This window comes from Ambystoma mexicanum, chromosome 3p (assembly GCF_040938575.1).
Source record: "Ambystoma mexicanum isolate Mex_15411 chromosome 3p, UKY_AmexF1_1, whole genome shotgun sequence".
Lineage (NCBI taxonomy): Eukaryota > Metazoa > Chordata > Amphibia > Caudata > Ambystomatidae > Ambystoma > Ambystoma mexicanum.
This window is the reverse complement of record NC_090925.1, coordinates 388,690,978-388,711,954: the sequence shown is the minus strand read 5'-3', so window position 1 is coordinate 388,711,954 and position 20,977 is coordinate 388,690,978. Positions and strand designations below refer to the sequence as shown.

The 20,977-nt window shown below is 46.2% G+C and overlaps 1 protein-coding gene across 1 annotated transcript in view; it reads right to left on the bottom strand.

The window, feature by feature from the left end:
• The window catches only part of LOC138579901 (piezo-type mechanosensitive ion channel component 2-like), a 2,232,767-nt gene that overhangs the window by 1,986,058 nt on the left and 225,732 nt on the right, over window positions 1–20,977 (bottom strand). The window contains exon 5 of the mRNA XM_069650129.1: window positions 9,052–9,253. Within this exon, the coding sequence (XP_069506230.1) occupies window positions 9,052–9,253 (202 nt within the window). The remainder of the gene's footprint in view (window positions 1–9,051; window positions 9,254–20,977) is intronic.

Genomic DNA, 20,977 nt, shown 5'->3' with positions numbered 1-20,977 from the left:
CCCGCGTTTGGGGAAAGACAAATTCTCGGCACTACTATCTGCAGATGACGCAGTACACCTATCCACCACACCATCAGGATTGAGAGGATGCTTCTCATGTTTTGCAAAGAAGTCTGCTGACATAGGTCTAGAACTGAATATCGAGAAAACTAAATCTATGATCTTTTCTCGAAAAGAATACAATACCCAAACCTTTGTATCTGGAAATTGTAAGCCTCAAAGTAGAACAAGTTACATGGTCTCAGCATTCATTTTGCCAGTAACTGTTGGTGGGCGGCACAATTACTTAAGTCCAGCATTGCCCTCGATAAAAGCTGTGGCACCCTGAACAAATAATTTCTTAAGCATGGTGGTGGTGCGTTACGCCCAGTATTGGATATGGGAATAGTTTCTTACCTGTAACTCCATTTCTCCAGCATTGGTATCTTTCATGGATTCACATGCTTAGAATATTCCCCGTCGTCAGACTGGGACCCCTCGGTACACATATATAGCCTTTTCCAAAAGAAAACTTTCGACACTTTTGTGTCCTATCTACGTCCTTCTAGGATCCGCCTACGCATGCTCCGCAGGCCGTGCTAGTATAAGAGGCCCGCCCCCGCGGCTCCCCTTCAGATTTCGGCCCCTCCAAAGTAGGAAGGGTTAAATTCATCACATACATTACATACGGGGAGGTTGGCGGGCGCATGTGAATCCATGAAAGATACCAATGCTGGAGAAATGGAGTTACAGGTAAGAAACTATTCCCTTCTCCAGCATTGGATCTTTCATGGATTCACATGCTTAGAATAGATTGTATAGCAGTAACACTTGAGACGGCGGTGAGAATGTAATGTAACAATATATATCCTCACCCTACTACACAATGGATATGTACAGCAGGAATAAGTTAATTCATATAACCTTACCCACATAAAGTATACTGTCATCAAAAGGTAGAAAACCGAATCTCCACAGCGTGGAGCTTACCTTACTGAAACAGATGGCGCAGGACAGCTCTTCCCATCTGCACCTCGTCTGCATGCTGCCTGGCAAGGCAGTAGTGGCGGGTAAACGTGTGGGGCACTGACCATGCCGCAGCTTGGCATATGTCCGTCAGCGGAATTCCAGCCCATAACGCTGTTGAGGAGGACATCGACCTTGTAGAATGAGCTCTAGGATGTCCTTGCAGTGGCCTTCTGGCCTTAGAGTGACAAAAAGCAATGGTCGACGAGACCCATCTAGCCAATCCCTTTTTAGAGATTGCTTTTCCTCTCGTCGACGGACCATATGCGACTAACAGTTGCCGAGTAGCCCTGATGTCTTGTGTACGATGTAGGTAGAATTTCAGAGCCCTCTTAACGTCCAGGGTATGAAGAGTTTTTTCTGCTGCCGATGATGGAGTGGCAAAGAAAGTAGGCAGAACCACGGATGAGTGTTTGGATATACCGTCGGAACCTTCGGGACGAACATAGGGTTAGTTGCCAGGACTACCTTGTCCTTAAAGAATCTTAGGTAGGGCGGGTCCACGACCAGCGCTTGCAGTTCCGAGATACGTCTGGCTGATGTGATAGCTATCAAGAATGCCAACTTCCACGAAATGAATTTTATGTCGGACGTGGCCATAGGCTCGAAAGGCGGTTTCATCAAGCCTGCCAACACTGTGTTGAGGCTCCATGTCGGGGGAAAACGTTTCACCGGGGGAAAAGCTCGAAATAAACCCCGCATGAAGTGTTTTACCAGTCTGTCACTGAATAGAGGAGACGACTGCCTCTTCCTTGTGAACCTCGAGATGGCTGCCAGGTGTACCTTTATCGATGAGGGGGACAATCCCTTTTCTGCCAAGAGGAGCAGGTAAGGTAGAACTTGTTCCGGCGTCACCAACAATGGTTGTAGGCCCCGTTGTCCTCTACACCATTCACAGAATCTCTGCCACTTATAGGAGTAAGATTTGTTAGTAGAAGGGGCTCTAGCCGCCTGTAGAATTTTTTGGCAATCCTCTGAAATGTCTAAAGCACCGAACTCCGAGAAGTCAGGAGCCAGGACGTAAGGTTGAGACTGTCCGGGTCGTGATGCCACACCGTGCCTCTGTCCCGGGATAGAAGGTACGGGACTTTCGGAAACGCTATGGGATGTTCCAGTGATAGATGGAGGAGGTCTGAGAACCACGGTTGCCTCGGTCAGTATGGTGTCACTAGGATCACCCGGCAATTGTATCTACGTATCCACTGTATTGTTTTTCGTGTGAGGGGAAACGGGGGAAAAGCATAGAGGAACATGTCCGTCCATGGGAAGGAGAACGCCTCCCCCACCGAACCCTCTTGGGGCCATCTGCTTGCAAATTGCTCGCATTTCTTGTTGTCTTTGGTCACGAAGGCGTCCAGAGGGGGTGACCCCATTTCTCGAACACTTTCCTCAAGTGACCCGTGTCCATTTCCCACTCGTGTATCTGGGCCATGCTTCTGCTGAGGGAGTTGGCTTGGCAGTTCCTCACTCCTGGGAGGTGATGAGCCACAAGGGAAATTTCGTGCTTCGAAGCCCAATGCCATGTTTTCTGGGCTTCTATGGAAAGAGTCCTTGATCGTGTCCCTCCTTGTTTCCTCAGATAAAACATGGCTGTTGTATTGTCGGTCAGTATTCGCACTCACGTACTCTTGATGTGTGGTAGGAACGCCTTCAAAGCCCATCGTACCGCTCTGAGTTCCAGTATGTTTATGTGTAGGAGTGACTCCGTTGGAGACCAGCGACCTTGTGTTTGGAGAGCACCCATGTCCGCTCTCCATCCGGTTAGGGACGCATCCGTAACTATGGTGCTCTGAAACTCTGGCTCCTGTAGGGGCACACCGTTGTTCAGATTGTGGGAACTCTGCCACCACTGAAGGGTCCGACGTAACTTGTCGTCGTCGATGGTTATCCTGTCCGACCACGATCCCTGAGCCTGTGTCCATCGGTCCGCGAGGAATTCTTGGACTGGCCTCATGAATAGTCGACAGTTTCTCACCAAATGGATGCAGGATGCCATGGTCCCTAGGATCGAAACATACTTTCTCACTGAGATCCTGGTGTTTCGCCGTAGCCGGGCCGCTTGTTGAATGAGTCTTGAGGTCCTGTCGAGAGAAGGTTTCACCAGCCCTAACTGAGTCTCGAACTGTGCCCCCAAGAATACCAGCGTTCTCGATGGCCGCAGAGAGGATTTCCCGAAGTTTATGGCGAATCCTAGCCGTTGTAGAAGCTGCATGGTGGCTTGCAGACTTGTGTTGGTCGACGCTGGGGAGGATCCCCTTACCAGCCAGTCGTCGAGGTATGGGTATACATGGTGGCTTTGCTTCCTTAGCCAGGCCGCCACTGGAGCCAGGCATTTTGTGAACGTTCTGGGGGAGGTCTTGAGCCCGAAAGGAAGAACCGTGAATTGGTAGTGAGTTCGCCCTATTACAAAACGTAGGAATTTCCTGTGTTTCCGACACATTGGAATATGGAAATACGCGTCCTGTAAAAGCAGGGACGGCAGGAAATCTCCCTTTTGAACTGCGCGGATCACTTCCTGCAGAGTGGGCATCTTGAATTTCAGGCTCTTTAAGGACTTGTTGAGATCGCGTAAGTCTAGAATGGGACGCCATTTGCCGTTCGGCTTTTTTACGACGAAGTATCTTGAGTAGACTCCTTGACCTCTCTGTGATGTTGGAACTAATTCTATCACGCCCTTCGCTAACATGAGTGTAACTTCTTGTTGCAGTACCTTCATATGGGACTGAGCGGTGAACACAGGTGGAATTTGCGGAGGGTTGTGTTTGAATTGCAGAGAGTGTCCGTTTCTTATAGTGTCTAACACCCATTGGTCCGTCGTTATCCTTTCCCATTCGTCGACATATGCTGAAACTCTTCCCCCCAGAACGGTTTGTGGTATGTCACTGCTGATCCTTATTTTGCTTGTCTCTCGACGACGATGGGTATGATGGTCGTTTTCTGGAAGACTGGAAGTTTCGTCGACGGTTAGCCAATTGTGAGGCACGTCGGTATCCCTGGGAGGGGTAAGCCGATCTGGCAAAGGATCTGTCTCCAGAAGAGAATCTTGAGTTACCTGAAGCCCCTCTAAAGGGACGAAAAGACTTGTAACTTCTGCCACTCTGGAGGGCGCCCAATGAACGTGCCGTGTCCGAATCTTCTTTCATTCCTTTTAGGGCCTCGTCCACCTTCTCACCGAAAAGAAGGTCTCCCTCAAAGGGCATATCTAAGACCTTGTATTGCACTTCTGGCCTGAAGTAGGTACACTTAAGCCATGACTGTCGACGCAATACCACCCCATTGTTGACTTGCTTGAAGCCTGACTCAGCGAGATCCACCACGATGTTTATTGCGTGATTTGAGGCTTCCTCACCCTCTCGGACCAGTAGCATCGCCGCCTTCCTCTGTTCTTCTGGAAGATGATCAAGCAGCGGAGCTAGTCTGTGCCACATCTCCCTATCGTATCTGGCCACAACTGCCAGAGAGTTTGCGGCCTTTACTGTGGTCGCTCCCACGGAGAGCACTTTCTTGCCAAAGGCATATTGGCGTCTCGCTTCGTTCTCAGGAGGAGTCGTGCACTTGTGCTGTGCCTTTGCCTTCCTCGCTGCTGCCGCCAACACCACCGAGTCCGGTGTTGGTTGAGAGGATAAACACTTGGGGGTAGACTCTTGAGCCTTAAACTTTTTTTCTAGGCGTCCTTTCACTGCTGGTTCTGAGAATGGGTGTCTCATTGTCTGCAACCCCTCTTTCCATACATGGTCTAGTATTGGTATCGAGAACACCGACCTCCTTCTCTTGCCCATGTGGTCGAACAAAAAACAGTCCTTTTTCTGTTCTTCCTGGGACAGACCAAATTCTTTGCATGCCTTCTCCATCATAGAATGGAATGACGCAATGTCTTCCAGAGGGGACGGGTGAGCTGGGCTTCTGGGGTTTTCCAACTCCGCCTCTGACTCCCAGGTAGGATCCCTGGAGGGGGATAATGAGATATCCGACATGGCTCCCCTGTCAGACTCCGAATCTGGCAGCTCACCTTCCTCCTGTGCCAGTGTTAAGATTGGCGTGCGTGGGTGCGTCGGTTGACGGGACGGGCCCGGCTCGTCGACGTGTGACTGTGGCAGGCTTGCCTGGGGTAGTCGCTGGTCCAACGACCGTAACAAGGACTGACGCGTGGACAGAATATCCAACGACAAAACCGATTGAGGATTGAGGATAGGGGCAGATACCGGTGTAACGGATGCCCTCGTCGACGACTTGTCAGCCGCTCCTAGCCCTAGGTCTGCTGGGCCAGCAACTCTCTCGTTCTCGTCCTCCGAGGACAGCAACATAGCTTGTTCTTGTAGCAAAGCCTCCGGGGGGGTCGGGTCAAAGACTTCCGGCCTCAAGGCCTCCTGTAGGACCCCCGTCGACGAGGCCCTCGTCGACGGGACGGTGGATGCCGCCTGTGCAAGTGGCAGGGAGGCGGCCGATGACTGGACCGCCGTCGACGACGTAGACTTCGCAGGTGGTTTTGGCGGTCCCGCCTTCTCCACACTGTGCCCGCTTTTACTCGACTCTTGGTCGATCTGTGATGATCGCCAGAGGAGGATTTCCTTTCCTTCTCATGCTTTTTTGATGAGGATGATTTCTTTGCCGAGGAGTCTCTAGTGGAGTGACTTCCAGACGACTCTTTTTCCGACGGTCTAGATTTCTTCGCCGGTGGTTCCGACGAGGCCGCGCGGCGTGATGTTTTCGCTGACTGTGTGGAGCCCACCTCCGAGGGGGGGTAAGCCCCCGCTCCATCATTCAGCCATGCCACCAGGCGTCGGTTCCGGTCTTTGAGGGTTTTTTGAGAAAAACCCTTGCATATGTCGCAGGTATCCGCCGAATGGTGAGGGTGGAGGCAATATATGCAGTCCATATGTCCGTCCCCCTCGTAAACCTTTTTTAAGCCGCATGTCGCGCATGGACGGAACAGCGCTTTTCCTGACACAGAGGACATTATAATGTACTCGAAATCCAATAACGCAACCTAGTACAAAACAGTAAGACAACACGAGGAGATCCCACTACTTTGGAGACGGTTGAAATCTGAAGGGGAGCCGCGGGGGCGGGCCTCTTATACTAGCACGGCCTGCGGAGCATGCGTAGGCGGGTCCTAGAAGGACGTAGATAGGACACAAAAGTGTCGAAAGTTTTCCTTTGGAAAAGGCTATATATGTGTACCGAGGGGTCCCAGTCTGACGACGGGGAATATTCTAAGCATGCGAATCCATGAAAGATCCAATGCTGGAGAATTACAAATCTCAACCTATGAAGGCTGCCTTATACGGTGTGGAAATTTGGGGATTTCTAAAAGCGAAGTTCTGTCAACATCTGAAAATAAATGTCTAAAAGGTATTTTGTTAATCCTGCAAATCCCACCGACAGGAGCTGTCCGTAAGAATGTAATATATGTACAATTGGTGAATAAGCTGTGCTAAAACCTGTTCTCCACTGGATTAGATTATGGGACCATTCTGCCCTTGGCAAATATCGTGAATGTGTGACCTGTTTATTGAATATTGAAGGGGGACAGAATTTAGGGTGGTTCTCACATGTAAAAAATCTCTCAACAGCATTCGACCTTGCATGTTATTCGACCACCCCTAAAATCTCATTTCAAAAGATAGCCTTCCCAGGGTGAAAAAAGCATGGGCTGACTTCAAGTCAAGGACGATGGTAAATTCATGTTTCACTTTATCTCGTGGGATGGACAATTTGTCTTCTAAAGACTGATTCGGCTACAAACCGTACTTGAACATAATTACCCCAAATTACGCAAGGGTACTCTATACTGAACATAGAATTGGCATCTTAAAGGTTTGCGACTACACCAGCCATTGGACACACTCTACGGGTGCATATTTTATTTATTTATTAATATTTACATTTATAATGTGCACAAAAATAAACAGACATCCAGGCGCAGAGCTTAGGGAGACAGAAAAGGAGGGGGAAAAGCATGAAGAAGGCGAGAGTTACAGTACCATGTTCAAGAGAGGCACCACCAGGGTCGGTGCAGCAAGTCAAAAGTGTGGGTTAGTGTCCATTATGTGGTGCGAGTAAAGAAGATATTATCCATTTCATGTACATATGCGATGGGCCGAAGTCCCTAAGAGTTATGTATCTTAAACTATTGTTCTTATTATATTACATTTGCACCTTATCGGAGGCAATCAAGTTTTGTAAAAGTACCTCCGAGATGGATGTTGTGTTTTATTGTAGCCAAATACATTTAACGGGCTTGGTTAAAAAGACGCCCCTTGACAGTAATTTAGGCCTAAAATCTTCTTTATAGTCCATGTATTTTTAGTTTTTAATGATTATACGTATGTGTATCGAGATTATTTTATAGGGATTGTGATAACAGGATCGTATTTTGTTTTTAACTATGTATTGTGTTTTTTGTACCTAAAGACTTTACAGCCGGATAAAGGAACTATGATGATGGTTTAAAAATAATGGATTCAAATGGTTCATTTTATGGCACACTTCCTGTGAAAAAATGGGTAAAATGCCACACCGTTTGCTATTGGTTTTGTACGGTAAACAATCCAATAAATGCAAGTCACCAACAGTGCAGAGGAGAATTTTACAATGCATTTTCATGATGCCTTTTGCCCGCTTTATAAGCAGTATAACAAATATTTTCATGCTGGCAATGTCCATAAATGTCCATGCCTGCTCCACCAATATATGCAATAGTCCCATATAGGACCATACATATGTTTGCTTTTCCAATAATGTAGTAATGATTCTATGAGAAAACATGTCCATGCTGGCTCTTCCAATATAGGCCAGTATCCCCACATACAAAAATACTATCGTTGGAGTTGCCAGTAAAGAATGCCATGCCACAGTAAGAAAATATGTCCAGACTGGCTGCACCAATGTAGGCCAGTATGGCCACTTACGTACACTCACCATGCTGGCTTTACCCTTAAGGCCAGTAGAATATGCCATGCCAGAGGAAGACATGTCCAGACTGGCTCCACCCATGTAGGCCAGTATAGCCATATTAGAACAGTCATTATACAGGCTCCTTCTTTAATGCCCAGTACAAAATGCCATGAGGCAGTAAGAAAATATGTCCAGACTGGTTCCACCAATGTAGGGCAGCACGGCTACTTAATAACATCATCACGCTGGCTTTACCCCTGTAGCTCAGGAGAGAAAAACCATACCAGAGGGAGAAAACATGTCCTGGCTGCCGCTGTACAAACTGACTACACTTCCCCTACCCCACAATCGGAGACTAGCAACTCGGGACAGATGCCGTCATACAACATTATACACTCTAAATCTCTCATTCACCCAGGCACCCATCTAGCATTTATCCACTCTCATTCTCTGATTCACTTGTGCACCCATAACAAAAATACACTCTGCTACACAAGTGCACTCAAACATACACTCTCATTCACATGTGCAGTTATAAACACAAATCCTAACGTGCATACATGCATACACACATACATTTCATTCTTACATGCAGCCCCAGTTCAGACTGCAGACACTACCTGCAACAAAGGCCCTCCAGGTCTTGTGCAGTAAACAGCAGAATCAACAAAGCAGAGCGAGATTCCCGGTTCCTGCACATGCGCAGTGGAGCTGAAACACTTCCATCATGTCGCTCAAGGAGACCTAAATGTGCGGAGAGGTGCAGTAGTGGCCCCTACACACAGTTAGGCCTGCAGTTCCCCAGTATGCATCCCCAAATAAGCCATGCAAGGTTGGGCAAGCAAAACACCCCAGGAATGCATGGCCCATCAGGCATGCGTCCTGGGGTGCTACTGAACCATCAAAGGGACACCAAGTTTCACTTCTATAGTTAAAGACAGCTTAGGAGCACTCCATCAGCTGCTTGCTGCAGCTGAGGGAGTACTATGTGTTTTCACTGGGCTTGCTTGGCTCACCCATTATGGGTAGCAGGTTGGTGCCCTGTCACCCATTATGGACGAGCCATCCCTAGCTATTTATTCCTGTTGATTACCCTTTGATTTCTCACTATGGTGACAACAAGAAACCACAAACCCCTGTGGACAGTACCTGAGAAGCCAAGCAGCAGCGTGGCCACCACTTTCCCTGCCGTGGTAAAGAGTGCTTCAAAGATGATTTTCAAGCCAGTGATAAACGATGTGATTTTTTCCATGTATTTTGGCCTGCGATCACTTGTGGTCTTGTCCATGGTGTTCTCCTCACTCAGTTCCTCAGTCTCCTCTTCACTCTCCTCTGTCTCTGTGTCTGTGTCCTACATAAAAGAAGAACATCAGGGTCAAGACAATGAAGGCTATTGTTCGATCAGATCTGGCCTGTTGAGAAAGGAGAAGATGTCGAAAAAGGCTAGTGTCTCTGAGCCTAACACATCCCCAAGGCTGTCTCCTTTTTGTCTGTCTTGCAGGTGACTTGGGTATGAAGATATTCCCGCTACCTATGATTATTCTAAGCAGAGTTGTAGTCTGTCATGACTTTTCGCATTCTGACATTGCTTTTGCAGATTTACATGTTTACTGTGTCTCAAGACGCTCTGATGTTAACATAAAGCAATAGGTTAGCTCTATATAAAAAGATTAACTATATAACTAAACAAGGAAGGGGGTTGAAATAATAAATCAAGGAAGAGCCTGCCTCTTTGTATAATGGGCAATACATTTACCTTGGAGTAATTTATTATACATTTGGGAGGTGGGGGTGAATGGCAGGATTTCTATGCAGAAAACATGTGTTCCAAGCACCTTTTACATCACATTTGAAAAACAAAACAAAAATTATTTGATAGGTAATCGTATGGATGGGTGAATTGATAGAGGAACAGATACAGATGGACAAGCAGACAGGCACAAACATTGGCACAATACACAAAGGGATGCAAGAAGCACTGTCACAGATAAATAGTTCCTTCTGCAGCCTTTGTAAGGGCCATACCTCTGGGATGCACTCAAACTGCTGCATTTAATTCAGAATGCATGTAAACACTTCTTAAAAGCCCTCTGCGGCCTTCAAGAACAATAAAAGCTGTGGCTGATGTATGCGCTTCAACTGCTCTTTCACTGAAAGAAATCAATGAAGCTAGAGCTCTGATCGAGCGTACACTGTCCTCAAAGGAAGAAACTCAGAATTGTCAACTGGCCTCATATCAACACAAGATCTGCTTTATCCATGCCTGCCTTTTCACCAAAAACTCTTTGCGTTATGGGGCCTATAGATCTAAATTTAGAAATAAAAAAGCAGAAATACAAGTGATGCGTCGCAATCTTCTTAATGTGCTTTATTTGTTGATACGTTGTTCTCCTACCTCTGGGGTACATGAGGACATTTAAGGCAGGTTAAGGCAAACTGTATCGTTCTAATGAGGCAATTAAAGGAGGACAGTACGTTGTCTTGTTAAGAATTGATTCATGTACCTGGACGTGTATAAGATGTGCCACTTGGTGACTCCTTGGATGACGTCTCAACATGGCCAATCCAGAGGTCAATTCATTTTAACAGTAGCAAACAAATGTTTTGCACAAAAAGCCCTGAATACTTCAATTAAGATTTGGAAAATACACTGCAGAACCTCACAGTGCAGGCTATTCAGTTCTCACAAAACCTGAGTAAGTCTCCACAATATGTGCAGAATCATTTCAGCCACCCACAAAAAAAGGACAATTGACAAAAAATATCCACAACCATTGTACAAATGTAAAAGTGTGTTGACATAACCAAGCTGTTGTATTATTTTTTTATAACATGTTTATTGAAATCCTGCCACATGAATGACAGTAGCCAATGACATGTCAGAACTATTTTGCTTTGTCAAAATTCAATTTTCACAAATACAACAAGAATTCCCCCTGAAAAAGAAAATAATAAATAAATAAATAAATCAATCAATCTTCACAATTGAGATCGACAATGATCATCAATATCATATCTGTGCCGGCCATAACCGACTGATACATATGAGCATAATCTACCCTTGGTGTTTAGCACTGCAGGTACCTACCTTCCTTATCTACACTAATCTAGAGACAAATATTTCAACAGATGTGGCCTAAAGAACATGTGCTCTCTCTCCCAGATAAAGTCACGAAACGGGGCCGAAGTGCATATAGATGTCATCATTCTATCAGTTGGCAGGGCCGATACTTTCTCCAATGCAAATATTTCCACTTTTCTGACCCACCAATTGGAAATACTGGACCCTTCAGGAGTTTTCCAATACCTGGCGTGATTTATTCTTGCTGCCATTAATAGGTGTGATTTAAGATCTGCCCGGGGCCCGTTATTGGGTACGTATCATCATCTGGGGCATCACCCAGGATCAGGGTCAGCGGGCACATTCGGAGCAGCCTGCCAGTTATATCTTTGTGCCAATCTACTCCCAATATGTCTGCAAGTCTGCATGATCGGGCAAGACCACCACATATGAGCCAAGTCCTCCAGTTGGCCACATCCATGGCAGCAGCGATCTGAGTATTCAGGATGGATCGCATGTAGCTCTGTGGGGCTATGTACCAACGGAAATAGAGCTTCAGCGTACCCTCTTTTATCAAAGTGCACCGAGAGCTTCTATGGGCCATTGTCCGGATGCGCTGCCAGTATTGCTACCTGAGCATATATGGTAGTTTTTCCTCCGGGACTGCATGTTCCAGTAATCAGTTACAAGTGGATATCTTCTGTGTTTCGTGCCCATCGCGTACTAGAAGTTCAAGTTCTGCTGGGGGCCTACATCCGGCGAGTCTTACCACCCTGTCAGTTATCCAGTGGTGTAACTGACAGTAACAGAACCGCCAGTGCTTAATTTGTGGGTATGTTTGCCAGGGCTCATGATGTTTTTTGGCACTTATTTCTGAGCTGCAGCACTTTGTCTCAGACTTTGTTTGATTCTGATTTTTTTTGGCAACTTTCTAATAGTAACCATGTCTGTCATAGTCCTGCAACAAGAAAAAACAGTGTGTTATGTCTAGGGATCCTGGCCAGGCTCATTGTTATTCACAAGACTGATGACTTGGGTGGGCTGGGCACTGTTAGTTATTCATTTTCATTGATAACAATTAATTGGTGGGTGACAATACTGGGTGATTGGGCTGGCTCTTACGACATACTGTTCATGTCAGTCTGCATATTGGTGCAGCTCCACTGCTGTAATAACCAGTAGCACTGCCACAGCAGGGTGAATTGACAACAACAGGGGAGTCGTCAGCCATCAGCACCACAAGAAAGGAAATGCCAGGTAAAATGCCACTGTCGAAAGAGAAGTGTCTGTCATGCATGACAGACTATATCAGACCATCTGACTGCAGTGTTTACTAGGCAAGTTCATCAGTTCAGTATGGATTTTTCCTGCATTTATTAGTCTATCAATTTTTCATAGGGGCAAAGGATGTTGAGGATGGAAGGTCAATAAGTTCCATTTGCCACCTATAGAATTAAAGCAAAATGTTAATGAGGATATGTTGCAAAAAGTGTTTCTCTAATTTCAAGACACACCTAGTACATTGTGTCGTTTGATATTAAGCTGATTGGTATCTGTAAATCACACATCTGCAAGGTAGTGCATTTATCACCACCAATGAGTCATGGGGAGTTGCTGCTTTAACCCCAAATATACTCACACTGTGGGGAGCAGCAATGGGTGGTAGCAATTGAGTGGGGGGCGATGCCCGCCACAATGTGTCAAAGGCATGCTACAAAACATTTGAGCCCTGGCACAAGATATGCTTGTTTGCAGGATTTTAGACCCAAATTCCGCTGACAAGGACCTACCAAATATTCTTCCATTATCTTCCGTTTCCCTGACTCAGGGACTATACAGCGCCCTGTTTTATTCCTCAAGGACTCATTATAATGTAGACGCCAGGAGTATCTTGGCCGTGTTGCCCCTGGAATAATAATGCTGCTTTGTAAGCAAAATAGAGAGGGCTGCCGTCTCTGCCAGGTGAGTTTCCAAGGCCGGTTTTGCTATCTGAAGATCTTGCAAAGACTGACGAGAACCCCGCAATGTATGCTCTCTCTCTCCTTGTTCTTAACCTCCCCCGTTAGAATAGCCATTTGCAGTGATTTTAATGAATTAAATTACAGAGAATGCTGTAATAACGAAAAATGACATAGCGAAAAATATCGAATGTTTTGGTTAAAATGTATATGGGGTGGGGTAAGAGGTTAAAACGGTTGGGGAGTGGGTTTGGGTGTGTTTTAAAGCATAGGGAAATGGGAGGCATAATGGGGGAAACCCCCCCCCAAAAAAATGTTAATTCGATATTTTTCATTATAACATTTTCGTTAGAACAGCATTCTCTGTAATTTAATTTGTTGAAATCACATGTAACCAGAATAGCTTGGTGGGCTTTTCTGGCTTTAACACAAGCCACTGATTGCCCTATTAAAGTTCCCCTAACCACTGCCTTTCTAGCTTCCCACACCGTCCTGGAGTCCAGTTCACTGGTGTTGTTTTCTCTGAAATAATTGTTCAGAGTCTCTAGGATGTGGGTCTTAATGGTTACATCCCTAAGAATAAAGATTTTCCATAATAACTTACTAGAAAGTCTTAATTCTATTAAAGACACAGAGGCGAGCATTATGCTTCTCTTTCTTTTATTCAACAATAAAGAAAAAGCTCAGAAGCAAGATATTTGTGCACCCAAATGTGCCATGAGTAATGTGCATAAAACAGGTGCACTAAATATATAGTAAGCATAGTAATATAACAGTAACATCATAACATAAAACTAAGAGTCTCTGAAGGAACTTCATTTCCCAGGGAGCTTAGCTCCAGTTCATTTAGAGGCCACCAACATGTGACCTAGTCCACCAATAGTAGTCCAGATCCCCTCCATAAACAGTCCTAAACATGATGTCACTTCCTCTTTCGAGGCTGCGAACTTGGCTGTCCATAGTAGAAGATAACTGTAGCCAACTTGTAGAAGAACCTGTGTCGGGCCGTGATCAGCCGGACTTGTCTGTAGGCGCTGTCAAAGAAAAAGGGAAAAATGCGTTTCCTGTATATGACAACCCTAGATCCCTTATCAGGGTGGGAGAGAAATTCATGGAGTAATTTTGATAGAATACATATAAATTCCCAAAACATTAATATTTGCATTAAGTCTTTAATCAACATCAAGTAACATGCTGTTATTTTCTCGCCGGGTGGGATAATGCTCGCCTGCGTGTCTTTAATAGAATTAAGACTTTCTAGTAAGTTATTATGGAAAATCTTTATTCTATGTCAAGACCGGAGGCTCCCTTTATGCTTGTTTAAAGCTTACTCACCACAATGGATGCCGGCTGATCTACCGGTTTTAGGTAGAATTGCTTGAATACTGATTCGCTTGCCCAGTCTGCCATCTTCATGATGTCTTCTAGGCGAACTCCTGCCTGAAAGGCTTTGGAGGCCATGACTCCTCTAACGGAGTGGGCTCCGAAGTGCTGGGTGTCGATCCCTGCTTGAGCTAGAGTCCAGCGCACCCAGCGTGCTAAGGTCGGCGCTGATACCGCTTTGTGCGGTTTACGCAGAGCTATCAGTGGCTGCAAGTTAGGGGAGGTCCTGAGTGAAGCTGTCTTTTCTTCGTAGACTTTCTAGCATTTAACCAAGCAAAGCTTAGATTGATATCTAAAGGCGGGATAAGAAATCACCCTGGAATTGCACTTCGTTCTTCTATGAATATGACATATAATGCCATCCGGAGAAAAGGCCCTGCCTGCTAAATCTAGAGCTCTGACATCAGAGACTCTCCTGCAGGATACCAAGCAGAGTAGAGTAGTGAGTTTGCCGGATAGGGCCGTGCGTGATAGTTCTTCATTACGAGGCAATGACAAAAAAAGGTTCAGTACTTTATTAATGTCCCAAAGCTTGTCATAGCGAGCTGGAGGTGGGACGGTAAACCTCACACCCTTGAGCAACCTGCAGACGAGGTGGTGTTCTCCTGCTGGTACTCCTTGGATAAGGTTGTGACCTGCGGAAATTGCTGAACAGTAGGCGTTCACGGTCCTGTAGGCAAGCGCTCTTTCCGCTAGGGATGCTAGAAAATTCAAAATCTCTTCTACAGGTGCTGAAATTGGATGTAATCCTTTCTCTCGGCACCAGGAGCTCCAGATGCTCCAAGAGTTGGAATATCTCTTAAGGGTAGTAGGAGCCCAGCTCTCCTTGATGAGATTGATCGCTTTGTGAAACATGCCTGGGACTCTACATCTTGACCTGAAATCCTCCAGGCCGCTAGGGTCAGAGATCCGCTGAGGAGGAGAGGATGACGCTGACTTGATGGATCTAGTAGGAGATCCGGAAACTGCGGTAGTAGGATTGGAGAATCCAAAGAAAGTTCCAGAAGAACTGGATACCAGGTCTGAGATGTCCAGACCGGCGCTATAAGGATCAGATCTGCATGCTCCTGACAGGCCTTCGCCAGGGTCCTCGCTATCATAGTGAAAGGAGGAAAGGCATACAATATTCCCTGGGACCATGACTGCAGGAATGCGTCCGTTGCGGCTGCTGCCGGGCCCGGCCTCCAGCTGTAGAACGTTGGTAATTGGGAGTTGAGTCTGGAAGCGAAGAGGTCTATGGACATTGGACCACAGATATCCTGGAGGCGGAGGAAAACCTCTCAGTTGATCCTCCAATCGCTGTAATCTGTCGAGTGACGGGAGTACCAGTTCGCTACTACATTTGAGAGACCGGGAAGGTATTCAGCTGTAACTGAAATCCGATGATTCAGACAGAAATGCCAGAAATCCGTGGCTAATTATGCTAGGGGTCTCGACTTGGTGCCGCCCAGATGGTTGATGTATCTTACCGCTGAGATGTTGTCCATCTTTAGTAAGATACAGCAACTCGCTCTGTCTCTGGCAAAAGAGCACACTGCAAAGGAACCTGCAAGAAGCTCTAGACAGTTGATATGCAGATCCAGCTCCTGAGGGGACCAAGTCCCTCCCATGGCTACGGAACCGCATCTCGCTCCCCAACCGGAGCGACTGGCATCCGACTCTATGATAATATCTGGAGCGGACCCGAAGATGGCTCTGCCGTTCCAGGCTTCCATGTGAGTTAGCCACCAGTTGAGCTATGTCCTCGCTTGAGGAGACAGTGTCAGGAGTTGAGAATAAGAAAGGCTTCGCCTTAAGTGTTGGCCTTTTAGTCTTTGCAGTTCTCGATAGTGAAGAGGGCCGGGAAATATTGCTTGAATGGAAGATGAAAGTAGCCCTATCACTGTTGCTAGTTCTCGAAGAGAGAACATGTTCTTCTGTAAGAACCTGCATATCTCTCTTTTGGTAGAGTGAATCTTGGCTGATGGGAGTCGAAGTTGAGAATTCTGTGTGTCCACTATGAATCCTAGAAATTCCATATTTTTGGATGGAAGTAGAACTGACTTTTCCCAGTTTATGAGAAAACCGAGGCTGTGTAGCAAGTTTGCCAATTTGGTCTGTTTCTGAACTAGCTCTTGCGAGTGGGCCATGAAAATAATGTCTAGATAAATTATGAGACGGACACCTTGTTCTCTTAATTGAGTTAGTACAAGTCTTAAGAGTTTGGTGAAAACCCAAGGCGCCGAAGAGAGTCCGAAGGGTAGACTTGTGAACTCCCAATCTTGATTTCTCCAAGAAAATCTGAGGTAACTTATGTGAGCTTGATGAATCGGCACTGCGAGGTAAGCGTCTTTTAAGTCTAGGCGCATAAGCCAGTCGTTCGGTCTCAGAAGATCTCTGAGCATGTGTATACCTTCCATTTTAAAATGGCGATAAATGATGAATTCGTTGAGAGCTTTGAGGTTTATGACTGGGTGTACCCTTTGCTTCCTGCGTACCAGAAATATGGGACTGAAGAAGCCTCCCTGACTTGAGCAGGGGTGAATCGCTTGCTTCTGATGAAGACTGAGTATTTCGCTGTCTAAGGCGGTTTGATCTGACTGAGACATTACTATGGGAGTGGGGCGACATGTCTGAATGGGCTGCACGAAAAACTCTAGACGCAGGCCCCGAGCTGTGTTCCTTACCCAGGCGTCTCCCGATAAGGTATCCCAAGCATTTTCAAACATCATTAACCTCCCTCCTATAGGTGTTAGTGGCGCTGGCGCTGCTATTAGTACACTGACCTGTAGATTGTTGTTGGGCTGGGTATCTAGCCGCTCTCCTCCAGGGACGCCCTCTTCCACGACCTCTCGAGGGGAAGAATGTGTCAGAGCGTTCTTGTCAGGAATTATGCTGGCCTCTGGATTGTTGAGGTCTCTTGAAGTAACGGCCGGAAGAGCGACCTCTTCCTCGTCAGTCCCTGGAGAAAACCTTGGTTGCAAATACTCTTTTTATTGAAGCCTGTGCTTTGTCCAATGCCGTGAATGTCCCGACGAATTTTGTCATCTCCTTCATAAAAGGATCTCCAAAAAGCAGGCATTGCGCAGTTGTGCCGGATTCTGTATCTGCCAGTTCGGTTAATTTGGCGTCTATTTTGTATAGGATGCCTTTCCGTCGCTCTGTTGAAATAGCGCAACTGGCGTTTCCCAAGAGGCAAATAGCCCTCTGGACCCAACCGGACAGTATTACTGGGTCGATGGGGTCCGAGTAGCTGATGGCTGCATTTGCAAGATCTGAGATTTTTGCTAGTGGACCTGCTACGTCCAGTACTTTGTCCTGGCAGGACTTCCAGGCGCGATCAATACCCTTCCTAGGGTCTTTGACGTTTTTACCTAGAAAGGTAATCATTTTAGAATCAAGCTCTGGAGTCAGAGCTACTTTGTCCGCAATGTCTGGTTGTGGACATTTAGCACGAAGTCTGGCCCTGACTTCCTTGTCAAGTGGCTTGCGCAGCCTAAGATGGATGTAATTTGATGTCTTGGAAGATGGTTCCCAGTCGGTGGACCTAGGGTGTATCAAGTCTTCCGGGGTAAACATCCCTTCTGTAGGAGGTTTGTTCCCGGTTGTGTCTTTAGGGATGGGGTCTGCCACAATCCCTGACCCTGAGGGTTTTGAATCCTCTAGATGAAATTCCTCTTCTGAAGAAGAGTGGGAAAGATCAGCGTCGTAGACGCTCCTATTATGATCTTCTTCTTCCGTGCCCTGTCCATATCCCTCTGGGTTTGAGGGTCTACCTCCCCTGATTTCTTCCTCGGGGTAAGAGGGTTGATGGGAAGGGGTTACCTTCCTATTCATGAAGGCTTGTTTCAGCCTTGAGAAGGCGTCTGTTACGGCAGCTGTGGCATTAGTTGGCTGCCTCGGGGGGGGTCGTAGAGCTCTTGCTCTTGCGTGCCGGTGTACATCCCCCTTCAGTAAGGTGCTTCCTTTTCTGTGTTCTCTTCCTCCCAGGAGGGGAGGCCCCTCTTAAATGCTCCTCCATAGTGTCTAGGCGATTTTGTATAGGAATGAGCATATCCGTTACAGCTTTCTTAATACTGGTCTCCACTGAGGATCCCAGAACCTTCTGTAAGCTATTAGCCATTGCCACTTCATCTATATAGCAGTGATCTCCCTCAGCCTCAGACCAAGCCTGATCTGATTGAGGTGAGTACTGCGCTGCCATGATAAAATAAATGCACCTTACTCACTTTTTTTTTTTTCTTTTCTGGGCTTCTGGACGCCTTCTCTCACTGCCCAGTAATGTTAGTTCAGTTCAGCTTTGTTATTGTTCTTGGTATGCTGAACAGGAGATTTCTTTCTCCACCTTTTTTTTTTGTATGCAAATTTAGAATTTAAAATATATATATGTTCACTCGAGTGGGTTCTCCTGTCAATCTGCGATTAAAATCGCAATGAAGAAACTCGTTACTGCCTGAAGAGGGATTCCGGCGCTCGAGCTCGCAAAAACTGTTATACTATTAACGGTCATGCGCACTCGAGCGCCGGAATGTTGAGGAAAGGACCAGGGAGAGCAGGAGCTCCCCTGGTGGTCTGCGGGCGTCGCAGCAGTGTCCGGCTAGGCCGCGCCGGCTCCCCAGTGTTCAAGGAGAGCAACGAAGATACGGGGAAGCCGGCGCGAGTCCACCGAGGGATCTGCTCAACGAGCAGATCAAAAACAGCTGATCAGCTGTGACCGCGCAAAGCGAAGCTTCGCATTACGCAGTCTCCAAGGCCAGTAGAAGGCAACTGGCGTCGGAGCGCACAACAATGAATAACAATACGAAAATAAATAGATATTGAAAGTAAATTCGTATAAGCAGAGCGCACTCTTAATAACAATGAAATAAATACAAATATGAAAAAATCTAACGTTCTCTTTAAATCATGAATTCATGTCGTAAACAGTGCTAAACATGAAGTACTTATCTCTTGCTGTGAGCAGCAAAGAAAGAGGAAGTGACATCATGTTTAGGACTGTTTATGGAGGGGATCCGGACTACTATTGGTGGACTAGGTCACATGTTGGTGGCCTCTAAATGAACTGGAGCTAAGCTCCCTGGGAAATGCAGTTCCTTCAGAGACTCTTAGTTTTATGTTATGATGTTACTGTTATATGACTATGCTTACTATATATTTAGTGCACCTGTTTTATGCACATTACTCATGGCACATTTGGGTGCACAAATATCTTGCTGCTGAGCTTTTTCTTTATTGTTGAATAAAAGAAAGAGAAGCATAATGGGAGCCTCCGGTATTGACATAGAATTAAATCATTCACTCTCCGGGGAGGTCTGACAGGGGGACACGCAGGGCCCAAATCTAACATCTGTTTAAGTGGGGTATGGTCAGAGAGGGCCTTGGGGTGGAAGTAACCCCTCTGGAATGACTGTATTCACTATTTGGACCATATCAATCCTTGAGAAACCCTTCAGTACAGCTGAGTAGTATGTGTACTTCCATTCCCCAGGAAGGAAAAAAACGCCAAGTTTCAATAAGTGAATGGTGCCTCAGTATTTTCGTCATTGCCTGTCAATTTCTTCTATCATTGGGCATCTGCGCCAGGGATTTATCCATAGTTGGATCAACGACACAGTTAAAATTGCCTCATAATATTACCTCCCCCTCTGCGAAACCTGCCAACAGCACAGAAAAGCTGTCAAGAAAGGCATACTGCCCCTCATTTGGAGCATAGAGAGGCCAAAGTAACGCTCCCGTCATGCAATAGGGCCTTGAGTAAAAAATATCTACCCTCCCCGAGATATTTGTGATCTGTATAAAAAATAGTGCATTTTACTGGCACAAGAGACTGTTTCAGGTTTGGATGATGTGATATCCTAAGGCACTGGCTTTCTTGGAGTGCTGGAAATGTAATTGAATAGATACACATTGCAACAGCTTGTGTTTGGCCTGAAGTTATTGGAGTTAAGGCTACTGCAGGAGTGGGGAATTTGGCAATACTGAAGGGTGTAAATGAGTTATATCTATATGTACACATTGGGGGAATTTGTGCTGCACTGTATTTTAAGTAAGGGCAGATTGCTGGAATGCTGGTTTTTTTTGTTGTTGGTATATTTACCCTGCCCATCCTTCAGCGTATCCAAAACTTTAAAGGGGGTTCCCCTTACAGATCATAATGGCGACACCTTGTTTTTTTAATCCACTGCTTGACAAATAGATCCTAGAATAATTTGCATCACATAGACGAGGTTAATCCTCAATCAACAGGTGGGTCTCCTGAAAGAAAGCACAACCTGTGTTGAGAAAGGACAGTTTATGTAATAGCGCTTTTGATTTGATGGACGATTTGAGGCCGAGCATTCAGGGTAAAAAAAGCTATATGAGGAGACGCCATTAGTAATCCCTTCAGGCAGGATATGAATCATGGCCACCCCATGTCAACAAATTGTATCAGGCTAAACCAACAATCAGAAGACTAAATAAGTCCAGCAGAATAAACCCAGCAGGCGGGTTTGCGTAATTTCGCTAGACCAGCCTTAGTCCAGAGACTCAATGCGCGTCCCCAGACGTCGACTCCAACTTCTTCTTGGATGAGCTTTTCATGTCAGTTCGCCTCCCTCTCTGCTTCCTGGGTGGATTGCGATCTGTGGGTCCCGGACGGGACAATGAGTTAACTTCTTCATCAGCCCGACACTCTTCCGTGGAGGTTCCCAGC